The 20,029-nt window shown below is 52.5% G+C and overlaps 1 protein-coding gene across 3 annotated transcripts in view; it reads right to left on the bottom strand.

Annotated features, from left to right (window-relative positions):
- Window positions 1-20,029, bottom strand: part of Dlgap2 (discs, large (Drosophila) homolog-associated protein 2) — a 528,376-nt gene that overhangs the window by 42,522 nt on the left and 465,825 nt on the right. For all 3 annotated transcript variants that reach the window (XM_005373860.2, XM_005373861.2, XM_013515038.1), the window contains 2 exons: window positions 18,760-18,971; window positions 613-760 (listed from right to left, as the gene is read on the bottom strand). In XM_005373860.2, the coding sequence (XP_005373917.1) occupies window positions 613-760; window positions 18,760-18,971 (360 nt within the window). The remainder of the gene's footprint in view (window positions 1-612; window positions 761-18,759; window positions 18,972-20,029) is intronic.

Raw genomic sequence — 20,029 nt, forward strand, 5'->3', positions numbered from 1 at the left:
CTGCCTGCTCCTTAGTGTGCTGCCCGGCGTGGTCACCCCAACCAGAGGCTGGCCAGGCTCCTTCCTCCACAGCAGCTTCCCGTGGTGACTGAGTCTACTTAGGGACCTGGCACCTAGCAGGAAACAAGCCCTGCGGAGCGAGCCTGGCTGGTCGTCTTGGGGACACCAAGCCCCTGGTGCTGCAGCATTTGTTTTCTATCCTATGCAGGGCTGGGGTGGAACCCCGGGTCTTGTGCACGCAGGACAAGCGCTCACCATGGGGAGCCTCCTCCAGCCTGCAGCTCCACCTGTGGACCCCTGGGTGGCCCTGGAGGTTGCGGTGGAAGGCACTGTGGCCACACACTCTCCCTGGCCCCCGCTTCGTGGTGAAGGAAGACAGCCAGTGCTAAATCACAAGGAGGGGCTGAGGAACTGGCTCATCAGTCATAGCTTATCACAGGAAATCGATGCAAAAATGACAGAGTATTAAATGTCAAAAAAATTAATCTTCCTGAGCCCACAGGTTTTCAGACAGGACCTGCCCCTGGCCTCTGAGGAGGTTACGCGGACCAGGGGTGCAGCCCCCGCCTCCCGCCAGGAAGGCAGGCCTGCAGGACGCACAGCGGGCCCCACCTGGCTCACGCAGCTGGCCTGGCTCAGGGTGCTCACGGCCCGCATGTAGCTCTGGTTCCGGGAGCGGAATTTCGGGGAGTTGTAGTTGGCAGCTGGGTCCAAGCTGTGACCGACAGGCACCTCACTTGCAGCTTGCAGGTAGCTCTGGCTACAAGAAAAGAGAAATGGAAGAGGCCATCTGTGAACACGAGGGAAGGTGGGGTGAGTGTGGTGGCTGCAGCCACGCAGCCGCAGGGTGTGACCTCTGACCCGACGTCTGTCTGCTGATGGATGAGGCTGCCTTACCCAAGTACTCTCAGATGCACATCCACAAATGGGAGCAGCACCAAGTAATGGGGAGTCGATTTACAAAACTGCCTTGAAACCTGACTTTTTATGGCCAGGTAGTGAAATTAGGATCATTGCACATTAAAAAAAGTGCAAGAATGCCCATAACTCAGAGCAGAACAGCAAGCTCAGTTCCTGAGGTCCAGCAAGAAGCTCAGAGAGCCTCGTAAAGACCCTGCTGGCTTCCCGGCGTCTCTACATACCGAGCAGACAACAGCTTCCCTCCAGGGTTACCCTCGATGCAGAAGGAGAGCGGACTCGGCAGTGCGGGCAGAAAGTGGACCGGGCATCAGGCCAGCTGCCGCACCCTGAGGACGAGTTCCTGCCACACCCCGTAAACACTAGCGGTCTCCAGGCTCTTGTCTGGCGATTTTGTAAGACGGGAGCTGCAGGGAGACCTCCAGGATGCCCGCAGACACGAACCCAGCCTAGCTGAAGTCTCTGGCTCACGGGGCCCTTTCCTCTGGAGCTTTCTTGAGGATCTCCCCACAGAGCAGTAAAACTCAGTTTTATTTTATCAAAACCTGGAGTAACGTGGACAGAAGTTACCGATCACTCATCGGTAAGGGCACATTAGCTGTCGCACAGGCCTACTTGCAAAGCTGTGTACACACACTAGGCAAGCAGTTCTGACTCCACTGCTGGGTACTGAAGTGTCCTTTGTTTTCCATGTAAGCTCTTGGTGTGATTTGTTTTCTCTGATTTACTTTTTTTTTTTTGAGACAGGGTCTCACTATGTAGTTCAGGCTGGCCTTGAACTCACTATGTAGTCTGGGCTGGCCTCAAACTCAGGGTAATCCTCCTGCCTCAGCCTCCTGAGTGCTGCAATTACAGGTGTGCACCATCATACCCTGCTCTGATTTACTTTAAAAATGGAAAAGCAGAGAAAAAAATTGGACTTTATAAATTTTATAAGGTGAAGCTGCTGTAGCTGTAAAGTCATTCTTTCTGTTAAAAATGACTTTGTGTCAAGTGAAAGTCTGTGATGTACTCTAACTCCTACCCCCTTGCTCCCCTTGAAATAGATGTGAGGTGGGCGTGGGGGACAGGAAGGGACAGGCTCCTCAGACCTGGCTCCTCACAGGGTCTTCACAGTGACCTGGGCACTCTCACGGCACCTGGCCCTGGGGACCGCAGCTCCCCTCACCGGGCCACACAAGCGTGCCCCGAGCTGCCAGCCTCCGGCAGGAGGACTATCTGCAAGGCTCCCGCTGACCCCCACAGGAGGCTCACCCAGGGCCTGCAGGAGTGCTCGGTGCTCCCCACACCTGCAGCACACACATACGTGCATGTCACGCAGTCGGCTTAGGCAAAGGCCCCGGACAGTCACATCTGCCTTCACCAACCACACATGCTTTGCCTTCCCCCCTTCTGTTTCCTGGACAGCTCTGACTGCGTACTTGCAGGTCTACCAGTTTGCTCAGAAGTCTTTTCCAGTAGAGCAGATTTCTCTTCTGTGTGATGCCATCATCCCATCACTTTAGCGCAAGGCCAGGGTTGGTTCCTAAACTCTGCAAACCACGAGAGAAACTCACATCCCTGGCCTCCATATCCAGGGCTCCAGCTACATGCTGGCCATGATTGCGGGGTTGGGGGGCAGGTAACTCTCCCCTAGACCCATGGCTTGGAGTCTAGAGTTCAGTGGTTCTGTCTGTTCCAAAGGCAGGGACCTTCAAGAGACGCTGCCACGTTTAAACACAGACTCACAATGGCTAGGACTTGCTGCCCCCCAGTACGCGAGAGGACTAGTCAGCCACTTAACCAGGGAAGCAGGTCTCTCAGCAATCCTCAGTGCTGAGCTGGCCCAGCCCCTGCAGGGTGGGCATCAGAGGACCAGCTCAGCCCTGGGACCAGCTCTGTCCTGGGCCCAGGCAGTGTGGCTCCAGAATTCATGCTTTTAACCCCAAGATGGCGAAACAGAGCCAGTGTCCACAACAGAGCCAAGGTCCAGTCTTCTACTGCTGCATCTGACTGCCCCTCAGCATTGGCGGAGGGGTCGCAGGACCCCCTCAAACCCCTAAACCCAGGGTGCTGGAGATCCTTGTAGAATGGTGCAGGACCACAGATCTGCCCCCCACCTCTGTCATACAATACTTAACAAGGCGGAAGTGTGGGTGAATAGCTGCTACTCAGCACTGTTTAGGGGAAAAGACCAGAAGGCCTGCACACGTTCAGGTGAGACCAAACCACCATGGTGACGTGTCCCTGGAATGCAGCTGGATGCTGGGGATTGGAGCCCTTGGGAGGTCAGAGTAGGGCCACTCGGCACATCTGTCACAGGTCTCAGCGGAGTGCTCAGTGCACAGGTAATCAAAGTTTTGCTTTTGAATTTTCTGGAATTTTCTTTGTGAGCATTCCTCACCTGTTGTTAGATGAACCCTCAGCTGCGGAAACCTAGGTATATAGAGGGCTGTATTTCTAAACAGTTTTTAAAAACTCACTGTAGTCTTACTAGGCTAGTAGACATTTAATGGTTGAGCATTTTATGACCTTGTGTTCAGGAAGGCCAGCTGTCCTCATTCATACAGCTCTGGGAACTGGGCACCAGGACTGAGAGTTGGGGGCACAACCCAGGCCTGGAGTGCCCAGCCGGGCTCTTCCCCACACCACAGCACCACACCCCATGCCCTCTCCAAGGTGGCCTTCCCCTGCGGTCCCCTAACGCTGCAGCTGTCTTCCAGCACCATGGGTGATAACTGCACTTTGGCATCCCAACTGCCAGAAACTGAACAATACTTTTCTACACAGGACTAGATGTAGCTCCAGAAATTGTAAAAAGGAAACATTAAGCATTTTCTAGAATAATATGAAAATATTTTTGGTGCTAGCGTCTGCCCTTCAAGTGTTGCCCGCATTAGAGAGTCATTTGTGACTAAATGAGACTGGAAACCAGTTTTGGAAAGCTGTAAGAGGAAAAGTAGCACAGAAACAAGAATAACAGAGAAGCACTGTGCTTTTTCTTTCCCTTTGCAAATTGTTCCAGTGTTGTTTGCTGACTCGTGGGCTTAAAAATCTCATCTGCAACTTCTGATCATTATAAAAACAAATTTACATAACAAAATATATGCTTAAGCAAGTCTATTAGGCTGATGTAAATATACTAGACAGTAGAGAAAAAAATAATCCATTCCCCTGGTTCTGGCATCTTAGAGAGCAGGAGAGACTGTGCAGGTTGTACAATACTAAGGACAAGTATAAAAAAATGATATTTCATGTAAGAATAGGGACATCTCATCATTTTTATCAGCACAATCTGACAGGAACAGCACCCACATATGAAAAATGGCTACCCCCACTGCCTCAAAGGGAACAGGGTCAGCAGCACTGTACAGACATGTGTGTGCATGCGTGTGGACACATGTTCGTGTGTGTGTGTGTGTGTGTGTATGCACACACCTCTGTGGTGCGCCTCCCACAAATGGAAATCCTTCTAGTATGGTTCAACCCGCACATCACACGATCCCTGAATAACCACTGACTTCAGGAAGAGGCTTCTTCCTGGTTATTTTCGCATTTGGGATGCAGGTGTCCTCTCTGCTCCAGTTGGGGCTGGGGGAGGGCAGGCTTGTCCCCACCTCAGGGACCCCTGCTTGGAAAAGCCACTGGAGCTTCAGTCCAGGGAGGGCCTTCCTGCGGCAGTGGCATGGGGCCCTTCCTTCCTGGAGGGATGTGACATCCTTCCCTGGCGCCATCTGGGGCTGCAGCTGGGGTGAGGCTCAGCACGCAGAGGCGGGGGACAAACCCAGTGCCCCTGAGGCACTCATGAGCTTTTCTGTGTGAAGACATAAAGCCAGGAGCGAGCTGTTTCACGCATCTGCTCCACAGCATTTCCGTCCTGCTGCCGCCTCTGGGTCGCAGATCCATGCCGTCTCCCCAGCGCCCTCTGCATCACGTGTGGGGTGGGGTCTGGAGGGGCCACCCACTTCCTGAAGCACTGTGGACCTCACAGTGACAGTGAGTCCAGTGTTGCAGCCATCCTTTGTGGAGGCCGCTTGGTGTCCACAGTCGGCAGCAGGGCGTGGATCCCGAGGTCCCCGTGAGGTGAAGTTGCCATGATCACGACTGCCTGCGGCCACACCAGTTTCCTTCCCTCGGCGAGGTGTCACAGGAACAGCCCAGAGTGAGTGGGCTCTGCCTCAGGGGAGGCAAGGAGGGAGGCGGGTGGGGGAACTGCCTCCGGCCCCCCAGGCCTCCAGGATCAGCTATCCTCCTCTGCCAAGCCCTGTGGGATGGCTTTTTCACCCTGCTCCTGACTCTTGCTGCCAGTCCCTGAGCAATGTGCCAGAATAGTGTCGGCCACTGCAGAGGGGTGAGCACACAGAGCTGCCAGGCGGAGCGCAGGGCACCAGTTAGGTGAGTTTCAGATGAGAAACGACGCATTTCAGCATAAGTATGTCCCAAGCGTTATCTCAAATATTAGGCTGGGCAGCCTGTGATCCTACTTGTTAAGCTTGGCAGCAGTACAAGGAGGCACATCCTCTCCCCTAAAGACTTCGCCTGGTCAAGGATATAGAAGCAAGGGAAACGTTTTTTGCAGTGCTGGGTGTCAAAGCCAGAGCCTTTGTGCTGAGCGCCAGCCCCAGTCCCCTTCCCCAATTTGAAACAGGGTCTCACAAGATCACTAAGTTGCCCAGGCTGGGCTCCTGTTATAGTCTTCCTGTCTCAGCCTCTTCGGGTGCTGGGAGCACAGGCTCGCACCGCCATGCTTGGCAGGAAGGCGAGGATTTGAATGCACACCGCAGAAGGAAATTGAGAGCGTGTCCACCAGGGGGCGAGGAGAGAGGCTCCTGCGCCAGAGAGCGAGCGTCTAGGGAGAAAGCACCGGGACCCAAGTTTGGAAAGCAGACGAGGGGCATGGCTGTGAGGCCACCTCAGGAGTTTGAAATTGATGCCTCCGCCAAAGCAAAGCACTGCGTTCCACCCAGCCTCTTGTGGGAGGCAGAGGGATCCCAGGAGATGCCTTGCAGCCCTACAACGAATGACCATTTGCACAGGACACTGAGCCTCTGTCCGTCACCACCGTCTTCCCTGCATGGATGCTCAGAGAGATCCAGTCACTTGTCCAAAATCACAGCACTGCAGGTGGATGAGGCAGATGGGGCTGGCTGGACTCTAAGGGACAGGACGAGGAAACTGGGATAGTGCCTAGGGGCTGACCTTTCCCAGCAGAGACAGGCACATCCCCGGGAGAAGAACCAGCTGTGGAGCTGGACCTGGGGGTGATTTGGACCTGTGGATTCGAGGCCTTGTGAGGGCATCGATAGGAAGGAACTGAGGAGGTGTGTGTGGCTGTGTAAAGGGTGGGTAACTCCAGCAAATGGCACAGGAGAGAAATCCCCAGAGCCTGAATGCAGGGTGGAGCCTCGGGGGAGGGAAGGAAGGAGAGGGTGCAGGAGTGCCTGGGACCAGCGGGCATCAACAGGACCGAGACTGAGAAAGGCCATCAGGTGGGACAACCTGGGCCCGTCAGACACTTCTGAAGAAAGGAGTGGCAGAGAGAAACCAGACTGCAGTAGTAGTGGTGAGAGAGCGGAAACGGAAGCAACAATTGTGGACAGTTTGTGCATATGTTGGAAAGAAAAGGGAAGACAGGCAATTTGAGACAGGTTGTGGGTTTTGTGGAGAACGAGAAACCGTGGTTATTTTAGAAGGTGATAATAGGACGCCACCGTCACACCACCCAGATGTGCAGGGTCACTCTCCCACGTGACAGAAACATGGGGCGGGCACAGCTGGGAGCACATGTGAAAATGTCAGTGCGTGGGGGCATGAGCTCAGTGCTGGACACTGAGTTCAGGTCCTGCTCCGCCAGCTGCACTGCTGTACGTCTGAATGAATGACTGGATCTCACTACGCACACTACAGGAAAGACAGAGGTGATGGAAAGTGACAGTGGACATCCGCCACGCCCACTAAGTGCCTAAGTCAGCACCCAGTCGACATCCGTGGGCAATGAGGCGACCCCTCGAGGCCTGCACTGGGGAAACTAGTGCAGGATTCCCCCACTTTGGTCACTTGGAGCTGGGAAGCTGCATCCCATGGCACCTGAGAGTGAGGGTAAGGAGGCAGACCTGACGGGATGCTTGTATGTCTGGTGCTGTGGGGTTTGAACAAAACAGTTTAACTCTTTCCTTCTTAAGAAAAGACCAAGCCTAAGTGGAATCAGCTAAGAGAAAGTTATTTTCCTTCCTACCAAGAAGAATAAACAACAGGGCAGGTCTATTCATCGAGAAAGACAGACACACACACAAGGTCCACCTCCAGGTCTCAGGGCTCGGGTACGCTCCCTCAGCTACCTCCTCAGTACTGTGTGCTCTTCCTCTTGATTTAAGCCGTCCTGGTGGGATGGAGCGAATCTCATTACAGGTTTCGTTTTTGTCTCCTGTTGTCCAACGATTCACTTACTGGCCATTTGTATATCTTTTTTTTTTTTTTTTGTGAAGTGACATTGAACAAGGTTATTTGTTTTTAATAGAGTTTTCTGTCTTTGCAGTTCTTTACATGTTCTGCTTTCAAATCCTCTAAGACCCAAAAGCACAGGAAACAAAAGGAAAACCAGACAAAAGGGGTTGCATCAAATTAAAAATCTAGACAGCTAAGGAACCATCAGCAGAGTGAACAGACAGCTCACAGAATCACAGAGAATATCTGCCAACTATTTATCAAAGGGTTCATATCCCTAACATATGAGGAACACAAAAATTTAACAATAACAATCAACCAAATTTTAAAATGTAGAGGTGATCTGAATACACATCTCCAAAGAAATACAAATGGCCAAAATTTTATAAAAAATGTTCAACACCATCAGCTATCAGGGACAGTCTGCCTCCTGTCTCAGATTCCCCAAGGTGAGGGTGTGGGTACCCGGCTGGGGCCTCCAGCAGGGTGCCCTCTCCTCTGGTTTTGAGGGAAAAGCTGGCCACACAGTGCAGACGCCTCGCATCAGGGCGGTTGTGGTGGCCGCCTCCTCTAGTGCACAATGTCCCTGCCAGCCTGGGGTGGCGGCCGTGTTGCTGTGAGGCCCTGGGCAGTGTCTGCGCAGCTGTGTTCACCGAGCCACACAGCCAGTGGCCACGTCCTCCCCTAGTTTTGTCTCTGGTCTAAGGAGCCTGGCGGAGTCCTCGAGGGTCCTGCGGGAACTCTGATGAGAGGTTGGCTTCCCACAGGGCCAGTGAGAGAGCTGACCAACCACCCTTCCCCGTGAGTCACGTCTTCTGCGCGACGCTAGAAGCTCCCCCAGGTCCACTTCCGCTGAACGCGCTGTTGACCCCAGCACCTTTCAAGTCACACTCCACCTGCACCGCCCTGCCACCGGGCTGCGTGACTAGAACCTGACCTGACCCGAGGAGAAGGGGCCGTTTAATCCTGCGAGATTCGACTTTTCTTAAGCACACTTTGCCATCATCTTCCTCTGTAACTTATTGTTCCACAAAAACACAAAAGTCACTATCAGCAAACTGTGGATAAAGATGACACAAAGAGAGAGGACTTCAAACTTCAGATGGGTGGAGACCAACCACGGTAAGGAACAAATCAGCACGGCTCCTCTAAGAATGTTCATTTTTACTGAAACGCTCTCTCACAGTGGTCACTCACCAGCCGGCTGGGCTGAGGTCGCTTCCTTGTGCTTTACATCTGAGTCTGTCATGTGGGAGGTACTTCCCCGCCTCCCCGAATGAATTGTTTCTCTTTACAAACATGTCCGGAAGCTGTCATTCCTGCTTCAAAGCTGGTGTCAGGGCCACAAGAAAACCCAAGGGTTTGTTCTAACTTCCATCAAAACCTCTGAGCGCTTGCAGTCACGTGGATTTATGGCTTTTGTCTCAAGCGATGGGATTTGGAAGGGAGGGGTCAGCCCCCAGCCCCCGTTTGTTTTAAACGTCCAGGTGGTCCCGGAGCAGGCACGCTCTGCGGAACTCAGATCCGCCTGGACAGAGGGCGGGTGGCCCAGGGTGTGGCAATCATGATTGTGCCCATCTCATGTGGAATAAGAGCAAACACACCAGTGGTGCCATCTCTGTGCTGGGAGGTGAGTGTTTCCAGGAACTGCGATACAGGTGAGTACAGGTCCCTGCCGATTGCACCGCACGTCCAGGCCCACGGAGTCCAAGTCCACAGAGGTGCAGGCGGAGTCCAACGCGTCTGTGCGGGGGAGAGAGTGGCCTTCATGGTGCTGCTCTGCTGGGTCTGCTCTAGCCGCAGCTCAGACCTGGGGGAGGAAGGGGTGTGGAAGGCCAGGCAGGTGAGATGCAGGGGCTCCCTTCCTCCCTGGGGGGGGGCCTGGGAGCCTGGAGTTGGAAGACACATCACTCAGAGGCGACGTAAGCCTAACCCTGTGTACAGTCTCATAAACACTCAGTGCCCTGCTGCGGCACGGCGAGCTTGGAGCTGGACCCAGCCCCTCAGACTGAGGCACTGAGGCAGGACAGCTGCACTGAGCAGCGGGTCTCCAGGTCCCCCCAGGTGGAGACAGGGGACCCAGGCTGTGCCTTGCCTAGGGCGGGGAGACAGACGACGTGACAGTTCCCTCCATGGTCACCACCTCACCCGAAGCAGTCATTGGCTGTCATTGCACAGGCTGGAGTTCAGGATGGTGAGGGGGCAGACAGCAGGGACTGGGGCCCTCAGAGGCACTGACGGGGCCACCTGCTGCGTCCTGCAAGGCCTGAGGGGCCAGAGGCTCCATGGCAAGGATGAGGCAGTGCAGGCCGCAGCAGCTATTTACACTTTTGCTTCCCCTTAACCTTGAAATCCTGCCAAGAACCAGGCGCAGTCCTTAGTCCTCTCTGTCATTTCCACAGTTCCAACCTCTCTCGGAAGCAGATCAGCTCAGCCTCTGAGAGGCTGAGACCCCCCGCTGAGCGTGCAAGGCTGAGCTCCTGGTCTCTGTCCCTCCTCTGACCTGGGTCTTTCCCCGGAGTTTCCACCAGAAGCAGGCTTCCTGTTCCAGAGGAAGTTCGGGGCTGCACTGCTGTCACCTGGCCCCTCTGCCCCCAGGGCAAGAGCCCATGGCAGTGTCCTGGTGACCCCGGGGCCCTGAATCGCCTGCCCTCTCAGCTGTCTTTCTTGTGTCTCTGACTCCTTCCCACCATCGCCCCAGGTCACGGCTGCAGCCACGCTGGATGGACTCTGCCCCCTGTTCTGAGACGCAGCCCTGCTTGGCTCCTCGGCTTCCCACTCTCCGGGTGAGACACACTCTTCTCCCACACCCACAGGGTGGCTCCCTGGGCACAAGGCCACTTGCACAGCGACAGGATCTGGCCCTGTTGCTATGGGTGAACTTCACCTGTGTCGCTTTACAACATACACACAGCCCTAATCTACATGTAGCCAGAAAGTGTCACAAAGCCCTGACCTGAAATTTATTCTGATGGAAATTTTACAATACAGGGCGATTTTTTTCTAAAATGTAGTGAGATGCTTGGAATGAAACCTTCTGGGTTAGCAGGGGGCCTAGATGACAATGAAATGAATCTTTAGTATCTTTTCCTTTGTTAACACTAATACAAGCTTTTGGTAGAAAATTTGGAAAGCATTTAAAAGAAAATGAAATTCAGCTGCAAACCCACCCCCCAGAGATACTGACTATTACAGTTCGCGCTCCTTCCCGTGCTAGTCCTCTCTCGTTGCAGTGATGTTCAAAGGTGTCGATTTGTCAATACGGTACCAGGGTGTTCAGCCAGCACCCGCGTACTTGCAGATGAGCTGGGAAAGGCATTTCCATAGCAGCCACTCAGTGGGGCACAGCGGCTCCGGGATGAGCGCGGGGGCCTCACGCCCGCGGCGGAGGCCTTTAGTGGGAAACGCAGTGCCCAGGAAGAGGGAATCCTATCTGCAGGTGGCCTCGGACGCAGACCCAGTGCCAGCTCTTCCCTGGGGCTTCAGCCTCCTGCCCACCCTGTAGGTTCAAGACTTACAGACCCCTCAAGTGTGGGGGCCAGTTCCATAGAAATCTACACACACATATGCACCCGCAGCCACCTGCACGCACACGCAAACACACCCCCCCCCAAGGCTCTTTCTCTCTAGAGGCCCCTGGCTAATGCACGAGCGGCATCGTTCACAGGCTGGTCCACGTCACGCAGTGGCTCAAAGTCCTGCCACTGCGGGGTCCAGCACCTGGGCAGGCTCTGTCATCTGGTAGGCTGGTGTAAGGCACCATCTCTCTGGGATCTTGCCTGGGCACGGGGGCTCCACCAGGCTGTGCCGGTGTTGCCCAGCTGCTCTCCACCCTGGAGCACCCAATGCCATCCACTTGGCCTCCACCTCGAGGCCAGCAGCACACACTGCGTCCTCCTGTGCGAGCTCTGGTCTCTCTGCCCACACTGTGCTCTGCACAGGCCAGTGCTGAGGCGAGGCCCGCTGCCAGGCGACACACACGCCCCCGGGAGGGTGGTGTAAAGAGGCGAGGACAGGGCCCTGGGGTCACCTCAGCATGCCGTCCTGTGACCCCCACCTCCCCGAGCACTCTGCGGTGGCTGAAGGCACCTGTGCACTGAGATTACACTCAACGCCCCCAACATAACAACGGTCTACACCGTGAAAAGTTGCAAGCTCTCAAAACTGGACGACAACTGACTGAAGATACAATTTCCTATGCTAATGAGAATTTAGTGTTCTTATTCTTTATGACACGTAACAGTGACGGTAGGAACTCTGCTCAACCCCGTTTTGCTGAAATTCTCACTGAAACTCCACTCTCCTGGGCACTCACAAGGGGCAGAACATGTGTTTTTTTTTAGCATACGTTGCCAAATTGTTCAATGGAAGATTTGGAAAGCATTTTTTGAAAAGTAATTTCATCATTAAAACCTCTCTTTGAAAAACCCTGAAATAATGTTTATAATTCTAAATTAACTCTACTTAGGTTGAGGTGCCTGGTTATTAATTTATTTACTTGATAATATTGTCACTATTCAACTGTACTTCAGTCATTTGCTTTATGTATTCCATCCTTCACACTTTCTTACCTATTACATGAAGAAACAACTGAGCGCACACAGCTGGGTGTCACGCTGACGACCGACTTAGAGCACACCGTCTTTATCGTGTGGGTAAAGGCAGCAAACGCACTGCTGTGTGTAGTTTAGGTTTAATTTTGCTCATCTGAGCCCTAAGTCGTACACATTTGGCTTCTTTCGCTTCCTTCTCTGTGCTCGGTATGTTCATTCAAAGGTGCTGGGTGATCCCTCGGGAGCAGTATCCTTGTGCGACTTTCACAGAAGCACTGAGCTGAGGAAACTTCGCTGCTGCCGCCAAGAATGCTGCTGGCTCTGCGGGCACAGAGCAGTGCGAGCCCGAGGCCGGACAGTCTCGCGTGGATGCTTCCAGTTCCCAGGATCCCGTGAGCAGCCATGCGGGGCAGCCGCCAGAGGGTTGCATAAGCCACAGGGCACCTGGCACACCTGGCTCAGCAAGGGAACTCTGTAGTGATGTCACCATGCATGCAAACCGACGTTAGAAAAGTGGGGAGTAGGGGCTGGGGATTTAGCTCAGCGGCAAAAGCGCCTGCCTGGCAAGCGCAAGGTTGTGAGTTCGATTCCTGGTACCGGAAGAAAAGACAAAAAAAAAAAAAAAAAAAAAAAGAAAAGTGGGGAGTTTACAGAGTCAGACAATGTGCAAAATAGAGAAAAATGATCACATTTGATTGACATCTCTAACCAAACTTGTCGCCAAAAGGGATGAAAAGAAAAAGTGGCCTGTATCAAAAATTTTACACAGTAGAAGAATTTCTAAAAGTAACTGAAAGGAAGAAACCTGGTTAATAGTGGCTATATTTTTCTTAGTAACCTTATCTCTCCTTCATTTCATTCCCCCACCCTGAGTCAAGGTGGAAATCAAAGCACAACTGCAGACTATTCACAAGACAGGGATCACTAACGCCTCACCTACCAGCACGGGTGTGCATGGCCGGACACTCCGGAGCTGTAGCAATCTCTATCTCCAGCACTAACTATGCACTTGGCTGAAGCAGGAAGCAACAAAATAGACTCACGTACTTCAAAAGGAAAAAATAATTAGCAATAAGAGGAAAAATGGGTACATTAGGAAAAAGAAAAACAACAGGAAGTTGGTGGGGCCTCCCCGCAGCCCGTTCAGCAAGGCAGTCCTGCGATGCCCAGCCGTTCTCTAATCTACTTCCTGCCTCAAGAAAGCCCACAGACCGCTGCAGCCAAAGCTGTCCTCCCTACGAGGCAAGTCTGTAAGAATGTTCTAAGAATGGCGTTCCTAAAATGGAATCGTTTCTATAGATGGGTTGATTGGCAACGGATTTCTGCAAAGGGCCCAATATTTGGTATATGGATGCGCGATCTAAAATGAAGAGCTCTTCAAGCTGTTCTTCAGAGCCTGATTTTGGAAGCAAGTGTCCTGTTCTATTTTCAAAGGGATCAGCTGTCATCCAGCCTCAGAGGAGTCCTTGCCCAGCCCCTTCAGGACTTCACAGAGCGGGAGTTCAGGGACGGCTGGCTTAAGGTATTAAGGAGCCCAGAGAAAATGTGGAAAAACTTCCACTGCAGTCAGGTTCTTCTTCACTGTACTGAGCAAGATTAAAGATTCGGAGGCAGCCGTGCCCCAAGAGAATCTCCTGTGACATTGCCGAAAGGAGAATGAAACATCCTGGTCCTAAGTAGGTCGGTGTCAGCGCTGTCACAACACTTCCTTAGCACACTGCACAACGAGCACCTGGAGTCCACTGCCCAGCAAGGCACTTCTGTCCACTGATGTCTGGGAGGGGCAGCGTGGGCGACTGCCCACGTCTGTGTAGCAGGGTTCTGAGCCCCATGCCCTTCGGCCCTGGTGTCACACTGGTGAGCTGTTCACGCGGTGAGCGGGAGTCTGGTGCTGCCGGAGCAGAGGGTACTAACAAGTGGGCCTCCAGGAGGGGAGCGCCTCTCGGACCATCCGGTGGGCGAGAGGGCAGCAGGGTGGCGTTGAGGCAGGAGGGGCCTGCAACTGAGAGGACCCCAGCCTTTCCCTGGCTGTGGAGACGCAGGCCAGGCCCTGCCTGAGCCCGGCCTGCAGGAGGCCTCGAGACAAGGGGGAGCTCGGCCCAGCAGCAGCAGCAGCGCTCGAGTGCGGGGGCCTCCTCCATGGGCTGGAAAGTTGGCATCAAAACACAATATCCCAAAACACAGAGAGCAGAAAAGAATAAACAGACTTTAAACGGTGCTTCAAAAATTGGTCTTTCTTTATACTTAGTTTTTTATTTAAGCGAGTCAAATGTCTGACAAGGACTATGACTCGTGTGTACCTAAAAGCAAACAGCGAGCGTGGGCTGAGAGACCTGTGAGGAGGTGGCCGTGCTGCCCGAGGTGGAGACAGCGGAGGTCCAGCAGCGCCTCCTGCTGGGCCTGTGGGGGCTGCAGGAGTGTGCAGCACTGATTCCTCGGGAGCAGAGCCCCAGAGGCAAGGGTCAAAGGCCCCTCCGCTGACCTTGGATGCCTCAGCCCTGCAGAGAGGCCTTGCCACTGTGGGCTTGCGGAGGCTGCACTTGGGGCTGTGCAGCACCCTCGCCTGCAGCCGCCGCCAGACAGCCTGGCCCAGAAAACTGCGCCTGGTGTCCTCCAGCAGAAATCAGACTTGGAAGCCTCCTGCCCACAGGTGGCAGTGGGAGCCGGGAGCGGGGACACTGCCCCCGGGAGCAGATAGCTTTTTAGGAACTGGAAAATGGCACATTTCAGGTGTGCGGCCTCCGCCAGTCCCTCCTGCACTAATGTGGATTCGTTGAGGACGGGGGAGTGTGAATTCACTTCCTATCCCACTGTGCCTTGATGATCTCGCGCCTGTTCCACAGGACTCACAGTGGCTTGTTAGGATGATTAGCAGTGGCCCCTGATGGTGACTCACGGACATCGGTCTTATCCAAGCATTCGGCAAGGGCTGAGACAAGACTCAGAGCAGGAGGACTCGAGAGCAGCGCTGGGAGGCCACTCCCGCCTCCGTGCTGTGCAGACCCCAGGAAGCACTGTGCAGTGAGCTCAGCACCGAGAGGGCTGCAGGGGACCGGACTTTAGGAGCTTCTGGGACAAAGTGAGCCTGAGCACCAAGACCAGGAACTCTGGGGCCTTCACTCCTGGGCTGTGAGGATCATGGCAGAGCCGGAGCAGCGACCTCAGGCTTGGAAGCTGAGAACAAACCCTCCTGCTGTCGAGTCACACCACGAGGACTCTGCCAGGAGGCGGCTGGTTCCACTGTCCGTGGTGTCCAAATGCAGCGCAGATCAGGGAAGATGGGCTGCAGCTGCAAGGCAGGGTTGGGTGCCTCTGAGGAAGCTTTGAGACCCAACACCAGGCAATCTGAGAGTCAAGGCTGCAGGACACAGGGAAAGTGGCTTGGGGATCCTCACTTCACCTTTCTAGTCAGACTCTGACCTGCCGTGGCCTCCTTGGAAAGTGCTGATGTTCTCGCTGGAGGTCAGCAGAATTCACCATGTTCCAAGAGGAGCCTGCGGCCCCCCATGTTTCACACATAGCTGCTTGCCAGGGATTGGCTAGCCCGGGAAACCGCAGCATAGTTATCCAGTTTCCAGGGCTGTGCTGCTCTAGATGAGGAGAAGTTCCCCAGTATGGGCCGTAGCAGAGGAAGGCAGACACCTGCGCGTCCCAACAGCCAGCCGACTGAGGCTGGAGTGAGGCTCTTCTTCTTCTTTTTTTTTTTTTTCCAGGTACCGGGAATCGAACTCCCGACCTCCCACTTGCCGGGCAGGCGTTGTGCCGCTGAGCTAAATCCCCAGCCCCGAGGCTCTTCTTGGAGTCCCCAAATCATATTTGTCCTCCACGGCAGGTCCCACTCGATCCTTTATCACCTGCTGTGTGAATTTTTTCTCTGACGGGTTGTTGGAACACTCTGGTGTTGTGCTGCCTCCAGGGTTGTTGCCCTGGGTGGCAGCTGATGAGGAGGGCTGTCCTCCACCAGCTTCTTTTCCAGCCCAGTGCCTTGAGGACTGGCACCTGAGTAATATGCAATTCCGTATGATGATATATAAGATAATATGCAATCAAATAATGTGGTATATTGCTTTTCACATCTTTGTAAGCTTTCCAGAAATGTCTTTGGAATACATTTTAGATTTCCAGTTGCAAATGGTGTACTCTCCAAAAATGTTTAATTTTTAGTAATTATCCATTTTATAATATAGCAATATTTTTTCCTTATGGAGTCATAAAGAGTCTTTATACATGAAGAATACGAACATGTTGCTTTTTATACTGCAAAACTTCTTCCTATGCCTTTACTATTGTTTTCACCACAGTGAGAGTACTTTCAACTTGTTGGTTTGTTTTCTTTGACCATGAATAAATTTTAAAATTTTTGGATTCAGTGAGACAGTGTCTGATAGTTTCCCTCCACAGGACCAAGTGTGAATACCTCTTTTCTACCTCTATATCATAGAATATTAATACATATTTATGTATGTGTATTACATATACACATACCTATGTATGGATGTGTGTGTACATACACGATTCTGATGTTTTTAACTCATCAGAATTTACCTTTACTTAGAATGGAAAGTAGTTCTTGAAATAAGTCCTCCTTTCCCTATAAATCTAAAGCACTACCTCCAACAGAGCATGACTTAAAAATGTTAAAAATAATTTTTGATCTAATATAATAAAAATAACAATAATTATTTTTTATTTAAAAAATTCAAGTAAGCAGAAAAGGGCCAAAGGCCCAATGAAGTTACTTGGTACAGATTTCATAATAACCAAGATCAAACTGATAATTCAAGTACCTCAGACACTAGAACATGAGCTAATTTGAAGGCAATGTCAGCTGGACTCAGCAGTAATGTGTAGTTTGTCCTTCACTGACCTGATGATCACTGGGCTCTCTGTGCCCCAGGCTCCATCTGCCCACAGCCCTGAGACGCCCCACTCCATGGGCACAGGTGCTGAGGGCATCCAGAAGCAGGAGCACAGGGATGACGAGAACTTTGCCTGCTGGCTTTTGTTTTATTTTTCTTTTGACAGTGACAGATTTCCTCCTCCTGTAGACTATTCTAGAGACCGCAGCAAAGCAAGGTAAAACTGGACATGCTATATGAATAATAAGGATGCCTTTTAAACCACTAGTGGCTTTTAAACCACCTCCGGCAAGCGGGAGGTGGGACTGATCTTTCGATAGCAGAGGGCAAGACTGTTTTCCACAGAATAACCCTGGCTCTGTTCCCCAAGGTCTGGCTTTCTGCGGAGTAGTTGCAGCCTTCACAGAAGAGTTTCCTATCACATGCTTCAGCCGACAACCTCAGAACAGCTGAGCCAGGCTGTCCCATCCTGCACAGATCCCAGCCACTGCCGGAGCAGCCCATTCCCGAGACGGCAGAGGACACAGCTTTGGTGTGCAACAGGATACCAAACCATGGGCGTGTGAACCGCGCCGACCTAGCTGAAATTAGGCATAATTATTAAGTTCACCTTATCATGACCTTGCTTTCTCAGATACTGTCAGTGTTAATGTGAGCTGTTTGTGCATACCAAGAGGGGAATAAAGATCTCATACATAAATATGCATTCTTATTTTCATCATTTGAGTCTCTGTATCTTAGGAGATTTTGTGAATCTGCGCCTGCTGGGAAGTTCTATGGTGTGAAAGGGGGAAAAATATTCAGTGCACTGAGAGATCCAATTATTCCCAATAGTATTTTAAATACAATCATATAATTATCAATGTTGTTGACAAACTCAGCAAAGTCTTGTCGAGTATGAAGTGAACTTCAGAAAGAAAATGGTGTATTTATGTTGCTTACTGAAAGACACAGAAGGAAGTTGGTCTCACCTTGCTGGAACCCTCTTCCTCAGCGAAAGGGCTTCACAGCAGCCCCTTGTGAGCTCCACAGGTGGAGGCAGCTGAGGAAGTGGGGTGACCCTGACTGCCCCGGGCGTGTCTCTGTTCCCAAACACGGGGCGCTCACATGCGGGCCCAGGCCACACGGCGGCTGCAGGTAAGATTCAGCTGCAATCAAGACTCCAGTGTTTTACCCTGCACACTAATGCTCCTGAAACCACACCCCCACTGACCTAGCACCACAAGCACCAGGAGCTGGAAGAGACTCCAAGACGTGGCCCTGTTGGGGCGCCTGCTGCCTGCACTTCCCAGGAAATGGTCCTGCAAGCAGCACCACCAAGTGCTGAGAAGCTGCTTCCCCTGTGACTTCCATCCCAGCAGGACATGGGCCGCTTGCAGGGCACACAAGGAGGGTACAGGCAGTGCTCAGCATTTACAAGACCCACTGGTAGAGCTGGGCCTACAAGGCAGTGGGTTGTTTGAGCAGAATCTCATATTCTCAGAGCAGAATCTCATATTCTCAGGGCTCTCAGTACCAGTTCCCCAAAGAGACTTATTTGCTTATATTTTGAAAGTTAAATTTATCAATAATGTATGTTTAAACAAATACACATAGCATATAGTATTACGTTTGTGAAGCCAGCCTCCTCCCTCCACCATGAAAAAACTACTGCTTAGAAATGCACTTGTGCTGTTACCGGGAAAAGAGATGCCCTGTTGGACGTCTCAGCATGGGCTGACACCCACACATATGCACATGGAAACACGGACTCCTGCTGCTGGAAATAACTCGAATGATCAGAAGTACACTGATGTATCAGACTGGCTTGGAAATCAGACATAGCCATCACCCGAGGACTTTCCTTCATTTCTACATAAGACACAAATAGCCAAATGTCCAGTTGGTCATCTTTGGGAGACAGACTTGAAGGTTGATGGCCATGGGCTTTGGCTTATGACAGCCGGCTGGCAGCTAAACAGCTCTGTGGAGACAGGAAGTGCATGAGCACAGGAAGCCTTGCTTACGTTTGGTGGTCTCCAAGTGGCCTCTGCATGATGGACTTCAGCAGGGGCTCTGGCCGGATGGCCACCTTTGGGGAGGTCTTGGGGCTGGAATCAGACTCCCCGCTCTCCTCATCTCCCATGGCTTTGATGTAGCTGCCGCTTCGCATCCTGCGGCAGGGGATCTCGTCCTCCTTGCCGCCAGGGGGATACCCACCCCACTCGTCCTGTGGCACCTAGGAGAGAGCACACGGTGGCATGAGTCTTGCTGCCAGCAGTGCTGGGCAGCACATTTTCTGCTGCCAGTGGAGACCTACCCTCTGTGGTTGTTCATCATCTGTGCTGAGAGGCATAAAGGTAGATGGTTCTCAGCACCATCTTTCAGATCCTAAAAGGACATGAATATGACAGGGTTGGTCTTCTTCCCATTATAGAAGTAACAGAGAAGCATTATGGAAAAAGTGAGAAAATAGTAGGAAAGTAGGAAGGGAAGAATCCATTTTTTTCAGCAGCTGGGAAAAAACCTGGTAACATTTACACTTACTCCTGCTGGAGTAAACTGCAGTAAACTGCGGCTTGTGAAAACTGGATATAGAGGAACGAATGGAAGAACAGAAGGAGGAGAAGGAACGCCCATGCCATTATAAAACTTCTCCTTGGGTGCAGCCTAGTAAGGAGCGGAGGCTTAGTTTGAGAGGTTGCTTTGTACTGTCTATGCCAACGACATGTGCTTGCAGTAAGGAGCCTGAGTGCCTGGTCCCATGCTCTGCACAAGGGCTGGAGCAGGTTGTGCACCCATGCAGACCCACGAGGTGCCCACTGCAAGGTTTTGTGCTGCAGCCCTGGCTTGGGGGCAGGCTTGGCCACCAGGGGCCAGGCAGGGCAGTAGTTGGTGTTCACCTTGCCTATGTGGAACTGGAGATCCTCCCCCTACCACACACAGAACCAGCAAGGTGGACAGGACGCTTCCCGAGTGGCCCAGTCAGGGCAGTTCCAGGTCTGGTTTCCTCCCCTGTAGCTCAGTGGCTTTGACACAGTTGACTCTAAAGGCCAAACTGAAGGATGCAAAGTAGCTGCATAGGGGAGGGACCTCCAAACGCTCTCCAGTCCCTACCCACCACGAGGCCTGTGGTCCCAGGACCCTGTGCATTTCCTGCTGGGCAGGAGATTGTCCCAGTGTGCGGCTGGGGGAAGGGACTCTGATCACATTCCATGGGAAAATTTCCAGTGTTGGTGCTTTTCACTGTGAATATCCAGAGCCGTAGGCCTGTGCTTCACAGCACACTGACCACGT

This window comes from Chinchilla lanigera, unplaced genomic scaffold (assembly GCF_000276665.1).
Source record: "Chinchilla lanigera isolate Chin_1 unplaced genomic scaffold, ChiLan1.0 scaffold00002, whole genome shotgun sequence".
In the NCBI taxonomy this organism is placed as follows: Eukaryota; Metazoa; Chordata; class Mammalia; order Rodentia; family Chinchillidae; genus Chinchilla; species Chinchilla lanigera.